Raw genomic sequence first — 15,422 nt, 5'->3', positions numbered from 1 at the left:
AAAACCATTACTAACTCAGAATAAAACAAAACATCTCGTAAACCAATATTTAAGATTTCCTTTCTGCTACACATACCTTAGCATTGGCCTGACAATTAATGACAAAATCTCAAATATATGTGTATATATATATATATATACACACATGTACACACACAAACTACCTTTCATTTACTTTTCTGTTATAGAGGTTTTTTTTTTTCCAAATATCACTTTAGTATTCAATAGTTAGATCAAGAACTACACAAAATTAATTTATTGTCTCAATATGTTGACCTGTAGGCATTTTAGAATGAAAACATCATACAAACATTGTCCCTCTACTTCAGTTAAGAAAACTAAAAATTGCAAATGGTTATAAGGTTATAACAATTATCTTTCAGCCTCTACCAGCCAAGTATCAGTTGTTTGCTGCACTTTGGGTAAGAGATTAAGTATTTTAAAGATTTTATTTTATGGTAAGAATATTCAAGAAATGCATATGAAAACTACAGAAGACTATTTTCACTACTTTGAAAAACATAGAAAATATTTAAATTACTTGAAATAATGAAAAGTTGGGAAATATTTCACCCGCTCATGTAACACTCCTGCTGCAATATCTTTTTGTATCTTTACATGAAGTGTTTGCTATACTTTTTTCAACAGTTTGTTTTCAATAACAGTTAGTATACAACGTTCCATTAAATTCAGTTAAATAACACTAAAGTTTTATCTGTATTGCAGATCTGTGGGGGTTTGTTGCCCTAGAACTATGAGGTTGACATTTTCTGTGACAATAGTGGGAGACTGGAATAGGTTGCTCAGAAAAGTTGTGGCTGATCCATCATCAGCAGTGTTCAAGGCCAGGCTGGATGGGGCTGTGAGCAACCTAGTCTAATGGAAAGTGTCCCTGCTCATGTCAGAGGGGATAGAACTCAATAACCTTTAAGGTCCCTTTCAACTCAAATCATTCTATGATTCTATGATCTAGTTCTAGTTTTCTGAACAGATCTACCAAGAGTCCTCTCCCAACAGTTGAGACAATTGTAAGAAGTTAGAAAAATGTAGCCTTATAAAAAAGAGAAAGAAAAGGAGGGATAAAACAGGATAAAAAAGTAAACCATGTTATTGTCACATAAACAGTGTTCCGTTACATTTCTGAACAAGGAAAAAAAAACACAATTATAACAGCATCAAAATGACCAGCTTAGTAGATAGCTTCCTGAAAATCTGATAATACCTGATAACAAGTGCCAAGCTCTTTTCCATTGGCTGTGAATGACAACATTCCAGTAGCCAGGTCAACAAAGCATCCAATTTCTAAATCAACATTACTGCGACCTGATCTCTGGGAATTGGCAATTATATCTCCTCCCCAAACCATATAGCAATTGCTGCGCTTCACACTGAAAGAACAGCAAGAACAAATCATGGGTCATATTGAATTTGACTAAGTATTAAGTAAAGATGTACTTTTGAATGGAATAACAGGTAGACATCCTCAAAGGTACTTGTACCACTATTATTTTTATGTTTCCTCATTAACAAACTCCATTTTTTAAAATAATGTAAGCATCATGGGTAAGGGATCAGACTATGAGCACTTTTATTTATGTTCCCTTTTTATATTTATGGAACAATTTGACATGCTTACATGTGCTGATAAAAGACACTGAAACAAGTAACAGGTTTATCCACAGTTACCAAATATGGATGTTAAAAGAAAGCAGCAACACAAATCATTCTTTCAAACAGAACATTAATGATAAATATATTCATTTTAATGAATCTATGTAAAACACATTTATATATAAATGAGCAAAGAACACTCCTACTCCATAATCAATTTTCTCATTAAATTAGTGTTTAAAACATCATCAAGCTTGTGAATAATTCACTTTTAAACAACTGTATTAAAATACATTCTTAGTAAGTGATAAATAAACCCATACCTTTCATGAACCCTGCCTCTCTCATCACCTAAAGTAACGGTCACAGTACAATTTTTATTTAGGTCAAAATTCTCACTGTAAAAATGATAGTCTGGTGTCACCCAGCCAACCCAGACAGAGGATGGGTCTTGGCCAGCAAATATCCGTAGTGAATAAAAATACTGAAAAGACGAAAAGAACATATTAGTAATAGAAATCTAAATTACTGTATCAAGGAATACTCAAATACTGATTAAAAATATCTTCTATATATCAAACAAATAATAGAAATTACCTCTTTTTTAATAAGTTATTTAAAATGCTTATAAATTAAAAAAAAACAAAACAACAAAACTACACTAGTGATTTAAGACTGTGAGGTTTATGCCACAAGTCATACAGTTCTGGGAATTTTTATTTATACAAATTGTTATATCACTGCAAATTATTAAAAAGGCTTCTTTCAACAGATCATTTTCTAATAAACATGTTGCCACAACTAAATCTACTTCATAAAGGAAGAAGAACTAATCATCAAAATGTATTTACTTACTGTAGTAGAAGGAGCAGCAATTTCTTGGCTATGCTTTCTAAAGATAAGGAAACATCAGTAAATTAGTTTTAAAAAAATAGTAGGGGAAAAAGTACTCTATATTAAACTGAGTGTCCTCATGCTTCCTGGGTACTGGCCATGCATTAGTAAATTGAGTACACAAAGACTGTACAGGATACAACATAACTGATTTCAGTTAAGGTGGAGAGAGATGGTGACGAGAAATTTATATCAATTCACTTCAGATGCAGGCAACATTGGAAGGCACTGAACTTAGTAGTGACCGGTATCTTGAAAACTCTGTCCCACCATCTTTTCTTCTTTGTATTAATTAGTCACTTTTCTAGTAACAATGAGCTACTGAAAAATACTGCAGATAAGCATTAATCCAGTGGGCAAAAACTCTTGAGCTGGTTTTCCAGCCTGGCTGAAGAGCTTTGCAAATCCCTATGATTTTAAAAGGATGGTAAATCCCTACCAATGAATAACTGTAAACCTTGTGATGTACCTTTTCAGAAAACGGTTCTGTCTTATCTAGATATAGCATTCTGCGGAGCTCTAAATTTATTAAAACCACCAAGAACAAAAAAAAACTCAGTAACATGCATCCTGTCTGCTTAGCGCAAAACCAAGTATGAAATCTTGTGTGTACAATAATGGAACATTTTACATTTACATCAAGAGCAGGAAATAGGGGTAACTAAAACCAAGCCTAACCGTTTTTGGAAAATATCTGATGAGGCATTTTCCACACCCATGCTGAAGTTGAACGATGAGTGGAACTCAATGGGCATACTCAAACGACAATATATCATGTCTGAATTGCTGTTCTGTGTGCCAAATGTTTTGTGAATAACTTTTAACCGAGGTGGACTCTCAATGGTTCCATCAATTCTCCATACCTAAAAATAATCGAAAGAGTTTTAAAATAATACTATTCCAACAAAAATGCTGAAAACTTTCATTAAGCAATTTTTCATTAACTAGAGGATGAGACTACTGAAACAGTCAAATTTTTCATAATTAAACCATTTCAAACTTTCGTCTCTGACATTGAAACTAGCCTGAAGAGCAATGGAAGCAACAGATTTAGTATTTCCTGTCTACAGTAAATGTCTGGAAGTTGTTTCAAATAGCATTAAAAAAAAAAGGAAAAAAAAGAGTACATAATTTATTAATTCACTTGGAGGACAAAAATAACTGAAAAACTGCTTTTTTTTCAGAAAAAAAATGAAAGAATGAGTAATTTTTCCACCACAATGAGAGGAAATATTAATTAGAATCCTTCAAATGATTGCTATGAAGTTTGAGGCTGATTTTTTTTGTGCTGAAAAATTGAGTATGTTTTAATCTCAGTGATAGGAAAGTTTCAAAACTTTTAAAGGGAGGAATACAGTTGAACTGATCCTAATAAACTGAGAAAAAGTCTGAGACAACTTACTTGAAATTCAGTGAAGTGTATTTTGCTAGAGAAGGAAATTTTCAAAGTACTATGGAATAACTGGCTAAACTCCTAAATTATAGTAAATAGCCTAGGGATTACAGTAAAGATAAAAACTGATCAAGAATTCAAACATATAATTGTGGAATAATTAATATAGAATATTTTATACAAAACTTAGAATACATTATTCTGCTCTAAAGTAGATAGTTAGGGAGCTGTGGAATTCCTATCACTGTTGCATTATAAGAATAAATGTAATGGATATCACTTAGGGACAACACAGGTATACTTAAATGTCCCTCATTTTAGGGAAGCGGACTAAATCGGTCTCTGTTTAGCTCACACTTCTATTTAAGTGATGCAGAATTCAGTTGAACAATTTTTAGATATTTAAGAAAAATGTATAATAGAGGAGGTTTAAAAACTGAAAGCAAATGTAAGATAGAATATAAAAAATGGTTTGAAGAAATCAGTCAGCAATGTTTCAAGTAGCTAAAACCAACATAAATAAGACATAATAGAACAGATAGGTATATCCCTATAGATACAGATGCTAACATAAATGAAGTTGAAGATAGACAACATCATCTGGAATTATCTATGAATGACTTAATAGATTTATAAGACAGACTATCTGATGACAGTAAGTATTAGTAAGGGTCTAATGTCTCAGCTTGCTAAACAAACAGTTGACAAACAGGTGTCTCCCTAACATGTAATGTTACCTCAATGTGAGGATGATTTTTTGGCACATTGACAAATGTTGGTAAGCGTTTACTGAACCACATAGCAACATCTCGGTTCATGTTGACAGCAAAAGGTTCAAAACCTTCTTGAAGGCCACACATTGTATAATATTTGAATGTACTGGCATCCATTCCAAGGTTCATACGACCAATCTGAGATAGACCCAGTGCACAAATTGGAACAAAACCTAAAAAAAAAATACAACAAAACCAAAACAAAACAAAAACAAAACCCAACAGTAATTTATTTGGAGAACATAAGCATTCTATTTTGGATCCATCTAATGCAAGTTAAACTTTAGCTCCTACAATGCACAAGAAGTGATGACAGTAGCAAGGATTTAAAGCCACCTTAAATACTAATGTCTAAGTCAAATATAATTGCTACAAAAAGCCCTGAGGACTTAAGCAATGAAGGGACATTATGCATACCATTCAATTTATTTAAACATTAAACCAGTTTAACAACTGTTATTAGTAATTAGTAGTAGATTTGTGTGAAAGACAAAAAAAAAAAGTCAAGTCAAGAAGTAGTTTTGTGGACAACCAGATTTGAAAAAAATAAGATTTTCTCAAGTCAGTTATTCATTTATTAGAAGAATCAGTTATCTTAATTTTTAGAGTACTAAACATGCCTTTATACAGTGAGTTAGATGCTGGAAAAGATCCTTGGCTAGATTAAAATTATTAACAAATACTAAGTATGCTCTCGACACTGATATTTCAAAAGGAGGTACAGGTATCTCAGTACATCTGTTTAAATCATAGTTTGCCATCAGTAACTATAAATTTGTTGCCAGCCTTTATCCCACCATCATTCATGATGGACAAATGCACACTTTTTTAATGCTGGCATTTTTTATCACTGCACTTTTTTGGTCTTCAATACACAGGGATGAAAGGCTGTTTAATTATTTTCTGTCTCTCTAGAAATAGAACTTTGAGCACAGTTCAGCCTCTAAAGAAGAAATTTTTTCTCTGCTACGCTTCAGTCCTTCAGTAAAACTTTCTTAGGCAGTCCCTCAGTATCTACCATTAGAAAAACTGTATCAGTGGTCAGACCAATTGCATAGTCTTCTGACAATTACTGATGGGCATGAAGATGCTACTGGTTGGAGGAAATACGATTCAGAAGAAAATGTCAACTAAAAAATAAAGCAGTTTGAAAATATTCCCTGCATCCTTCAATGCAGTCATGTAGATATTACTCTTGAAAAAAGCAAAAAAAAAAAAAACCAACCCAAACCAAACCAGAAAAAAAAAAGTCACAAATCTGGCTCAATTTATGTTGCAAAGTTTCGTTCTTTTGGTACAAACTTCTGCTACATAGTACTCAATTTTGTCCTTCACAGACAAGAACATAATATGTGTATGCTCCAATAAAATAATCTGAGACTGCATGTTCAGCTTTTGGGAATTTTTCAAGGTGCTTCCTTCCTATCACTTCTTAATGCTGAAGTTCAGTCCTGTGAGTAAGCCTAGCAAGGATCAAAGATACTGACTGCTGAAATCCCATTCATATCTACTTGTGGTTAAAGGAAAAAAAGAAAATCAATTTGTGCCACAAGCACTCTTAAAATATTAAGTTAATGTGAGCTTTCATACTGCACTACACATCGCTAAAATATTATTTCTCAGTTCACTAAGCCATCATGAGAGATTAGGGTTTTTTTCTGTGTTTTGATTTGCTTTGTCTTTTCATAACCATGTAAGTATAACAAGAAAATTACCACTTTCTATTTCAAAGTCAGCAAACGCAAGCTCTGAACCTTTACTCGTTATAAGCAACTCTCCGTTCAGAGTAAAGATAATTGATTTGTCATCCAAGTTTATCATACAACCAACCACATCTCCCGATTGCCAGCTTCGTCCAAAGAATCCACTGCCTTGATGCCAACGCTGGCCCTAAAGGAATAAGTAAATAAATAAAATAAAATAGTAAACAAATACTATGCTAAAATTAAAAAATAAAATACAAAATGTCAAACAAATATTTCACCTTCCTGGATCTCAAACTAATACAAAAAGTACTGATCATGGCTTTCAGGTAATTATCTTAGTTATTTCACATAGAAAGACTAAGGCACTCTAATATGCAAAGAACAATTTAGAATGTGGATGATAACCATTGTTCACTGGATTCCACTTCTTACACACAATGTCATTATCATCCTTCCAGTCCTTTAGGAGTCACGTTTGGGAAGAAAGAATGTGCAGAAAAGACAGAAAAGGGAATACAGAACTGTAGTTATCTCTTCCAGCCATCGAAGTAACTGATCTATTTTTTGTAAAATACCAATTAAATAAAAAAAAAAGAAAAAAGAAAAAAGAAAAAGGAAGTGAATGATGTATCATGATTATACTTATGAAAAAAATATTTACTTGGTTGGGTATATCTTAGGAGATAGATATAAACCACCTCTTTTAGCATAATTTCAGTGATCAAAACAAAAAAGCAGATACTATCCAACATGAAACAGAGCTCAGACATATTTATTTGACACAGAAATATTTGAGTATTTAAGCTGTAGTATAAGACAAAACTATACTGTATTTCTCTGCCTAGCCTTTTCATAGGTCAAAAAAGGTAGAGATGTACTGACTTTGCTTCCTTCAAATATGAATGCTTGATTATCAGCTCCCAACTCTATGTCAGGTCGACAGCCTGGCCTGGCCCAGCCAACACGCATATCTCCACCTGTCACAGCTTCAAATTCAAAGTACCACTTTCCAGACTTCACTGCATAAGACTGCTCTACTCTGAAAAATCGTATCTTGTCAATGCTGACTTTTTCCACCGTTTGGTCAGCTGCAAAAATAAACAGAGAAAAAAATCACACCTTTTATAATTAGAGGAAACTATAAATGCCACTGCTCAGGTTTTAATCTGTACCCAGTATTTTCTATCTCTGAAAAAAGCCGTTATCTACCGTTGTATGTTTAAGAAACTCCACAGTAAATGTTACAAAAAGATTAACAGTAATAAGAATACAGAGGCTAGCACATCCTACACAGGATGGGTGGTTTTTTGCTATTTAGAATCAGAATATTTCAAAGTATCATTCAACACAGCGCTCCAAATTACAGAAAACCACAGAAGCTTAAGACAACTACATGCATTACAATCCAATGCAATAATGCAGTATTCCAGTACAACAAAATACTTTCTTACACAAGTTAATACATTGAGACTAAAAAAAAATTAAATAAATTCAAATAAGTTTTGTTTCAGTTTCGGTTTTTTTTTGTCAAAAATTACAGTGATATAGCAAACATGAAGAAAATGTCTAAACAAATTTCTACTCCTGATATCAATAAAGAAAAATTCTTGTAGTTGGTGCACTTCTTTGATTACTTCATAAGAACTGAGTTTGACTTGAAGTAGTCAAACTGAATCTGCATACCACTATAAAAAATTGTTTTAAATTAATCCCACTTTTTTCTTTCTTTTCTTAGATCCAATGAAAACCACTATGTCCACTCACATTCCAGATTTTCTTCAATCTAAAAATTATGGAAATTAGAATTATCATATCATTAACTACAATCTATCTTTAAAAAAAATATATCTAAGTAATATACAAGTAATTTACAAAGTATAATTGGACCTTTCATTAAAGTCCACTGCAAAAATATGGTATTATTTATTCATATCTTATGTTTTCCCTACTTATTTATCAGTGGTTTATGATTTTTTCCCAGCACAGAGGAAAAAAAAAATGGCATGTTTCTTATTGAAAGTACTTACCTATCTCTTGGTCAGGTGGTTCAATATTATAACCATAGCCTGCAAATGTTCTAACAGCTTCACGGAGGCTATCTCTGTTTGATTTTTTAGTACGTTCATCTAATAATGCATATGGCACTAGCCGAGGATTACGTTTGTTCTTAAGATCCTAAAAGAGGTTATAAAAAATAATAAGAAAACTGTTTAAACATCACAAAGATTTTGTATGATGAGAGCCTGTGTTCTGAAATAATGTTAAGATTATAGGAGGAAAAACAATACTGATGAAGAACAGTTCTACGAATGCAAGACCAAAGTGTTAATATCAAAAATCTAAAGATAAGAATGAAAAAGCAGCATGGAAATATGGTGTCATACTTCCTGCAGCTGCAGCCATGCAAGTCCAACAATGTACCAGACTAATGCAATGTAGCTAAAGTAGTCCTTACCTGCTGAATGCCATAGGTCCATCCTTGCTTTATTCTGTCTTTTGCCCAGACATTATGTGCATTTTCTGCTAGTTTGTCAACTAGAAATTCTTGAGAAGGTAACAATTTCACTTCAGAAAGATCAAGAGGTGCAGGTTTATACCCATTTGACATCATGTAACTGTAAGTCAATGAAGGAAAACAAAGAGTCAAGATACTCCACTGATGGCATTAAAATGTTCTATGTGGCATCCATAGGCTTCACTTTCTCCACTTTTCAATCACCTATTCTCCCATTCCTTTGCAAAATCCCGCATTGCCTTTGGTCATTGACAAGAAAAAATTGCTTTCTAGCAGAAACTCATTTTCCACTTGCTTGCATCCTATCTAATTAAATGTGACCCTGATCTGCATGGGCATCCCTAAACAGCCGCTACAAAAAAAATCCAGATTTTAATGAATTTAGTACTCTTTTTCTAATTTCATATTTCCCAATTTAAATCTTTCAAGTAATTGCTATTTTAAAGATCTGCATGATGACTTCCTATGAAATTATTTTACATGCATTATTAAGTATGATATTTTTAATATACTAGTCTATAAAGTTTGGCTTACCTTTTCTCCAGCAGAAGAAAACTTTTTAACTATTTTTCTTCCCACTTCTTCATTGAATAGTAAGTTTGGCTATTTTTTCATTACCAGATATTACCCTCTCCAATACTTTCACACAGTATTAAGACTACATATTCAGACTCTTGCTCAAAACAGATAATTTCCATTTGTTAGAATGATTCATGTGGGCAGTAACTATTTTAACAAGAGTCAGAAATAAAGATTGACTTGTTCTGTTACTGAAGACAATAGTATCAAAAGCATATTATGATTGACCTGTATGAACCTTGGAAAAGGTTCTTTTTCTGTTTTTTGGGTTTTTTTATTAGTGCCATCTACCGAATCAAGATTGGCAAGATATCATAGACTATCTATTTTACTGCTCTCTTTAAAAACCTTTGTTTCTTATGGATAAAGCTGTTTCAGGAAAAAGCCATTTTATGGTTTGATAAACTGATGTGAAATGGCAGATATCCAAATCACTGTTTCTGTCTTCAAGTTTTGCTGCAGGACAGGGCTTCAGTCTGTCCCAAGAAAACCATAGAATCCTCATAGAAAACACAAAAATACAAATGTAATCCTTGATTAATCTTTGTCACTTTGGGGATGATTATTACTGATAACTTAAGGATGTTTAAAGGAAAAATATCATCCACCTAATTTGGCTTATAGCTAAATAGCTGCAGTTTAACTATCAAATTAAAACAAAAACCTGACTGTATTTTATGCAATAATCTACTTATATACATTTCCTAGAAATGTGCAACATTATAAGACCAGTTTTTCTATCTTGTTTTGTTTTTCTCATCTTTAAAAAATGCATCAATAGTATCTCTGGAAATGTGTATATGTTGAACAAGCATTTTCTTGGAGAGGTGGGAAGAAGAGGTGCAAAGAAGGGGCAATGGGAAAACGGTATATCCTTTTTCAAGTGGATCAATTTACCATCTTATATGTGTACTGTTCTTTGCTAAGTGATGGAAAAGCAGAGAAATGTGTCTTTTAACTCTGCAGCATCTATTCTAAGATCATGTAATGCAGATATATTTACATATGGTTTAAGTGTATGACTATTTGTGTCTCTGAATCACTCCATGTGATGTAATGCAGAGTATTCACAGTCGACCATTACCACAGGCAAGGTAACGGACCAACCATGTGTTCTGTAAATCTGTATGAAGTATGTGGTTCATATCAAGTATTTTTAAAATGACCTTATCATGTTCTTGTTTAATCAGTATACTTTAGTTGCAAAAAAATATATAATAGTTATCATAAAGTACATACTTTTTAGGAAGTTTGACTTTTTTAAGATCTTCCTCAGCTGCTGGATGAGCCTGAACAATGTGACATCCAAGGGCCAACAGGGTTCTGCCAACATAAATAAAATGGCAGTAGTGAAACACAAAATTAGAGTGCTCGCCCATTTTGTACATTTCTTTCGGTTTACAGAAATAATGATATTTAAAAACAGGGAAGCAATTTAAAATAATGGAATTACAAAGCCCAAATATTTTGACTTAGCAATACTAAATAAAACCTTCAAAGTCTAAAAAGGTACAAATCTGTGGTTTCAGTGTTACCCCACTCTACTAAAACCAACAGGATTTGGTGTTTCTTCATTTCTGTCTCTGTAGAGACAAGACTGTTCAAGTTGTTATGAATGTATCCCTGGAACTTCTAGCAAAGTTAGCAAAACGCAATTTGAAAGAGGTATTCTGATGTTTTTATATCTTACAACAGTATGAAGTGCTTGAATAAAGTCAATAATTAAAAAAAAAAACATCAAGTTTATTTTCTTTTAAATTTCAAGCTCACTTTAGGGTTTCAGTTGACATTTGTAGATTATAATTCTTCTCTGTCTCAGGCAATTTTGAGAATTCCACAAGACAAGGATGATGTCTTTTATTATCATCCCGTATCTGCAACAAAGCAACAGAAAAGAGTACTTTTATTATACCAGATTGAAGCCAGAATCACAGTTAAAATAAAGTTTGAAACAAGGGGGGCAAAAAATAACAAAATGGAATATATAAACCTATAGAGTTAGTTTTAAGCAATGTTAAATTTGATGGCTTTGTAACAGTAGCAATGGAAAATTACTTAGGTGCATGATACATAATGTACATAAATAGAGTACAGCTAGAGAACATACTGAGAATTCTTGTACAAGATAAATCATTATAGCTGACATAGTTTTAAGAAAAACAGTCTAGAAGAACAGGACACAGGGGTAAGGAGTATCTGGGAAAGGCAGGTGTCCCGGATGGGCTACAGTTAAACTAACTGATAAGTAGGAGGATAGGAGGATTATTCTGTCTCTGGTGCTAACAAACCATTTATACTGGTATGAGCATCTACTGCGCATGCTTCAAAGGCTTCATCACAAAGAAGTGATGAAGATTGTTGGAAGAAGTAAACGACCCTCAGAGACCACCACCACATTTTTGTACACATGTAGGGAACTTTCTGGAAAATAATGTAATCCATACGTAGCCTCATGAATATGTATGTGTGCCCAAGGACTAGATAAGGATGGCTTGTGTAGCAATACGGAGACACACGTTAGGAGGAGCTATCCCCTTTGTCTCCCAGCACTGCAATAAAGAATACCTGCTTGTCAGCTTGAAAATTTTGTTGGCAAGTTTGTTCCTGGAGTTTTCTCCAAATCAAGTTACATTTTGCAATTATGAGTACCTTGTAAATAACATCATTTATATTGCTCATTGACAGTTAACCATCATTACCTAAATGAACTTTCCCATGATTCATTTATAATACACTTCATAATGCCCCTTCATAACCAGTAACATCAGAAAAAATATAGTTATTTCATGTGTTCTGCAGAATTTTATATACCAATTTTAATTGTTGAATTTAATATAGTATTCTGAATTTAATATTCTTGGCCTAACCTTTTAACTTTTTTTCAGCTGGTGACATCCATGGGAAGGGATATGCATTTAAATGATGTTGACTACATGGCCTTATTCAAGCTGTTAGGTGATACCATATTATAAGGGAACATCATAATGATAAGCTTTAAGTGTAACTTATTAAGTAAGAAACCTGAGCTTTGAGGAATTTGAATGTTTGGTAAAGTCACCAAAACCCTGCCTGTATTATCAACACAAGCAAATTTCCACAACAGATTTTTTGCTTGCTATGACTTGGATCCCCAACACTAGAGTAACCAAAAAGGTAGTTGAGGGTTTACTCACTGTTTATATGATTTTTAGTAGAATTCCATCTTGGTATAGCCGGTATGGTTCTCAATTAAGATATTTTTTCAAATGGTTAATTATAAATAGTGCTAAAATATGTACCTTATTTATATCCCATATTTGCCTTCTAATCACTAGTTAATATCACTGACTCTTGTTAGCTTACATGTTCACTTTTTGTTAGTAACATATAGACCACCATTAAATACTCCATTCAACTTTCAAGACCAGGTTTTCTTGTAGGAGACAACCTAATACAGGTGACTATACCCACACAGGACATGCAAAACATACCTTGCCATATGTCCATCCCAACTCTATTTTATTCATTCCCCATAGCTCATGAATATTTTCAGCTAGTTTGTCCCTGATCTTTTCAAGATGAAAAGGAAGAGCAATCTAAGAAAAAAGCATAACAATTCCACAAATAAGAAAAGGTTCCAGTTACCAATCTCGCAGATCCAAGTTCAGCTACTTCAGTTAAATACACCACAGCACACTTAAATTTCTTAGAAAGGAGGCAAGCAAGCTTAGATTCCATATTTTTGATTTAAATTTTGTTAAGACATATTTTACAATCCTGTTATTGCATATATAACATACCTGACTGGTGTCTATTGGACAAGGGATAAACGAAGCTTGGGAGAGGAATTGTGTTGTACCCAGCAAATCTCTCACTCCATCAGAATCTCTCTTATATTCTTTCACTGGTTCCAGTTTCATCTTCTCTTTTGGAAGCAGTGCTTCATAACACGGAGCATAGCCAGCAGGAGGCAGAAATTTAAACTCTCCATGACGCCCACCAAACAAGAAACGAACTCTGTGAAATTTCAAACCAAGAAATTATACTCTTAAATAGTCAACATATACTGCCATTATAAATAAATAGCTTAGAAAATTAAACATTTATTTCAACAGCATTTACAAAAATACTCGCATATTTCAAGTGTTGATAAACACCAAAGTGTTACCAAGCATTCAAGCTAGCACATCAGTAACACCATCACCTACCCACATCCACTGTTTCAGACACAGAAGACAACATCATAACCTGCTACTGCCATCATATACTATTAATTACAAGGGAAAATCTTCTCACAAAATACACAAACATCAAATAAGAATGAAGAAAAATAATTACACAAGTTCAGACTTATTTTTTACAGAAAGAGGTAATGAACATTTTCAAAAGCCCTTGTACTAATGCAGCAGCATATTACGGACACTCAGAGAATAAATGAAAATCGATTTATTAAGCCGTTCCCCAGCCTCTTTTATTCTGTTTGGTCTCTGTTAGTATTCTCACCTGGTACGTCTCTTAAGTATGAGATGCTCAAAGTACTTATGTATTGGTAATAAAAGGAAAAACTCAAAGACAACCAATTATTTGATTTACTTTCCCTCAGAGAAAAAAAGAATTTTTTTTTTCAATTGCTAAATATATGAACTAGTTATAATCTGAGTTCACTTTCACGTATGAAAGCTGTATACTGACTATTCTAGCCATATCAAACCTTCATTTTTCAAAAATTACCATTTACAAGAGAAAAAGTCCTTTAAATAAAAGTCAGCCTTTTGCATTTTTTTCACTCCTTCACCACAGTCTCTTATTCAGCTCCTGATTATTTCTTCTAAGTTTGGCAGCTTCTGGCAGCTACAGATATCTAGATTATTAACGTCTTTTCATAGTGAAAAATTTTCATACTTCTCCAAGATTTTGTGCAGAAATCATGCTCAGCCTACAAGACAAAAAATCTCAACCATTCTTACTGAAGAATTTTCTTTACTCTTATGCCTTTTCTTCCTAAAATTGTTACTTGTCAATACTAGAAATAAGAAGATGCTCTAAGATGAACTGAACAGAAACTGGTCATAAAAACAGTGAAGAGTCTTTTGTTGTTGTGTTGACTTTCTAATCTTAACACAAGTATTTTGGTCACTTAAGGAGATTCACATTTGCAGAAGGTTTTCTGAATGAATTAAAGAGAACAATCAAAGCTTGAAAATGGTAAATTCTCTCAGTATTTTAGCTGCAAAATAGGTACAAATGGGCAATATTAGTAACAAGATTCCAAAACTGCTTCTCATCAGTCCTTTGTATTTCCTACTGTGAATAAAGTATCAGTCTTCGTGATGACTCAAGTATTTTACTTCTTGCTGAGAAAGCCAGTGAGAATTTAATTAGTGCCAAATGTGGTGCTGTGTTCTTAATATGGTTTTTTTTTCACTGATAATTGGAATGAGACAAAACCAATTTCCCAAAGGTCACCAAATAAAACAGTAATTTTCAGACACTGTGACTTGGTTGAATTGGTAACAGGCTGACATTTCACCCTTAAATGAAATCATCACTAAAGGAATCAGTAGCTTCCTGTCTCCCTGATGATATTTTGTGTGAAAAGACAGCAAAGAAAACAAGTAATATTAAGTTTTACTTACTTTACACCTGCTGATAAGCTTACAACAGGGAAGAAAAAACCTTCTATACTGAAGTTCTCAAACATTCCTTGTACAGGCTGTCCATTAATGCGGAATGAAATGCTGGGTACGCCTAAGTCCAAGCAACAGCTAACCACATCATCAGATGCTAGTAAATGCTGATTGACAGATGCTACAGCTCTGGGTACTCGACCTAAAATAAAAGTATTTAGTAATCAGAAGCTTTAGGCAGACTCTCGTGGGTTTAAATTGTTTCCACAAAAACATCAAGTTTTATGTTTGTAGTCATGTAGACATAATCTTACCTTCATCTGTTTTATGAATGATTCTGCTTTT

The 15,422-nt window shown here is 33.2% G+C and overlaps 1 protein-coding gene across 1 annotated transcript in view; it reads right to left on the bottom strand.

Annotated features, from left to right (window-relative positions):
- Positions 1 to 15,422, bottom strand: part of RYR3 (ryanodine receptor 3) — a 215,655-nt gene that overhangs the window by 109,789 nt on the left and 90,444 nt on the right. The window contains exons 19-32 of the mRNA XM_005149274.3: positions 15,087 to 15,279; positions 13,251 to 13,467; positions 12,942 to 13,046; positions 11,242 to 11,345; positions 10,711 to 10,794; positions 8,833 to 8,992; positions 8,405 to 8,552; positions 7,260 to 7,465; positions 6,387 to 6,561; positions 4,636 to 4,844; positions 3,184 to 3,368; positions 2,467 to 2,503; positions 1,935 to 2,095; positions 1,223 to 1,388 (exon numbers count right to left, since the gene is read on the bottom strand). Of these exons, the coding sequence (XP_005149331.2) occupies positions 1,223 to 1,388; positions 1,935 to 2,095; positions 2,467 to 2,503; positions 3,184 to 3,368; positions 4,636 to 4,844; positions 6,387 to 6,561; positions 7,260 to 7,465; positions 8,405 to 8,552; positions 8,833 to 8,992; positions 10,711 to 10,794; positions 11,242 to 11,345; positions 12,942 to 13,046; positions 13,251 to 13,467; positions 15,087 to 15,279 (2,150 nt within the window). The remainder of the gene's footprint in view (positions 1 to 1,222; positions 1,389 to 1,934; positions 2,096 to 2,466; positions 2,504 to 3,183; positions 3,369 to 4,635; positions 4,845 to 6,386; positions 6,562 to 7,259; positions 7,466 to 8,404; positions 8,553 to 8,832; positions 8,993 to 10,710; positions 10,795 to 11,241; positions 11,346 to 12,941; positions 13,047 to 13,250; positions 13,468 to 15,086; positions 15,280 to 15,422) is intronic.

This window comes from Melopsittacus undulatus, chromosome 4 (assembly GCF_012275295.1).
Source record: "Melopsittacus undulatus isolate bMelUnd1 chromosome 4, bMelUnd1.mat.Z, whole genome shotgun sequence".
Taxonomy (NCBI): Eukaryota; Metazoa; Chordata; class Aves; order Psittaciformes; family Psittaculidae; genus Melopsittacus; species Melopsittacus undulatus.
This window is presented reverse-complemented; position numbering and strand designations above follow the sequence as displayed.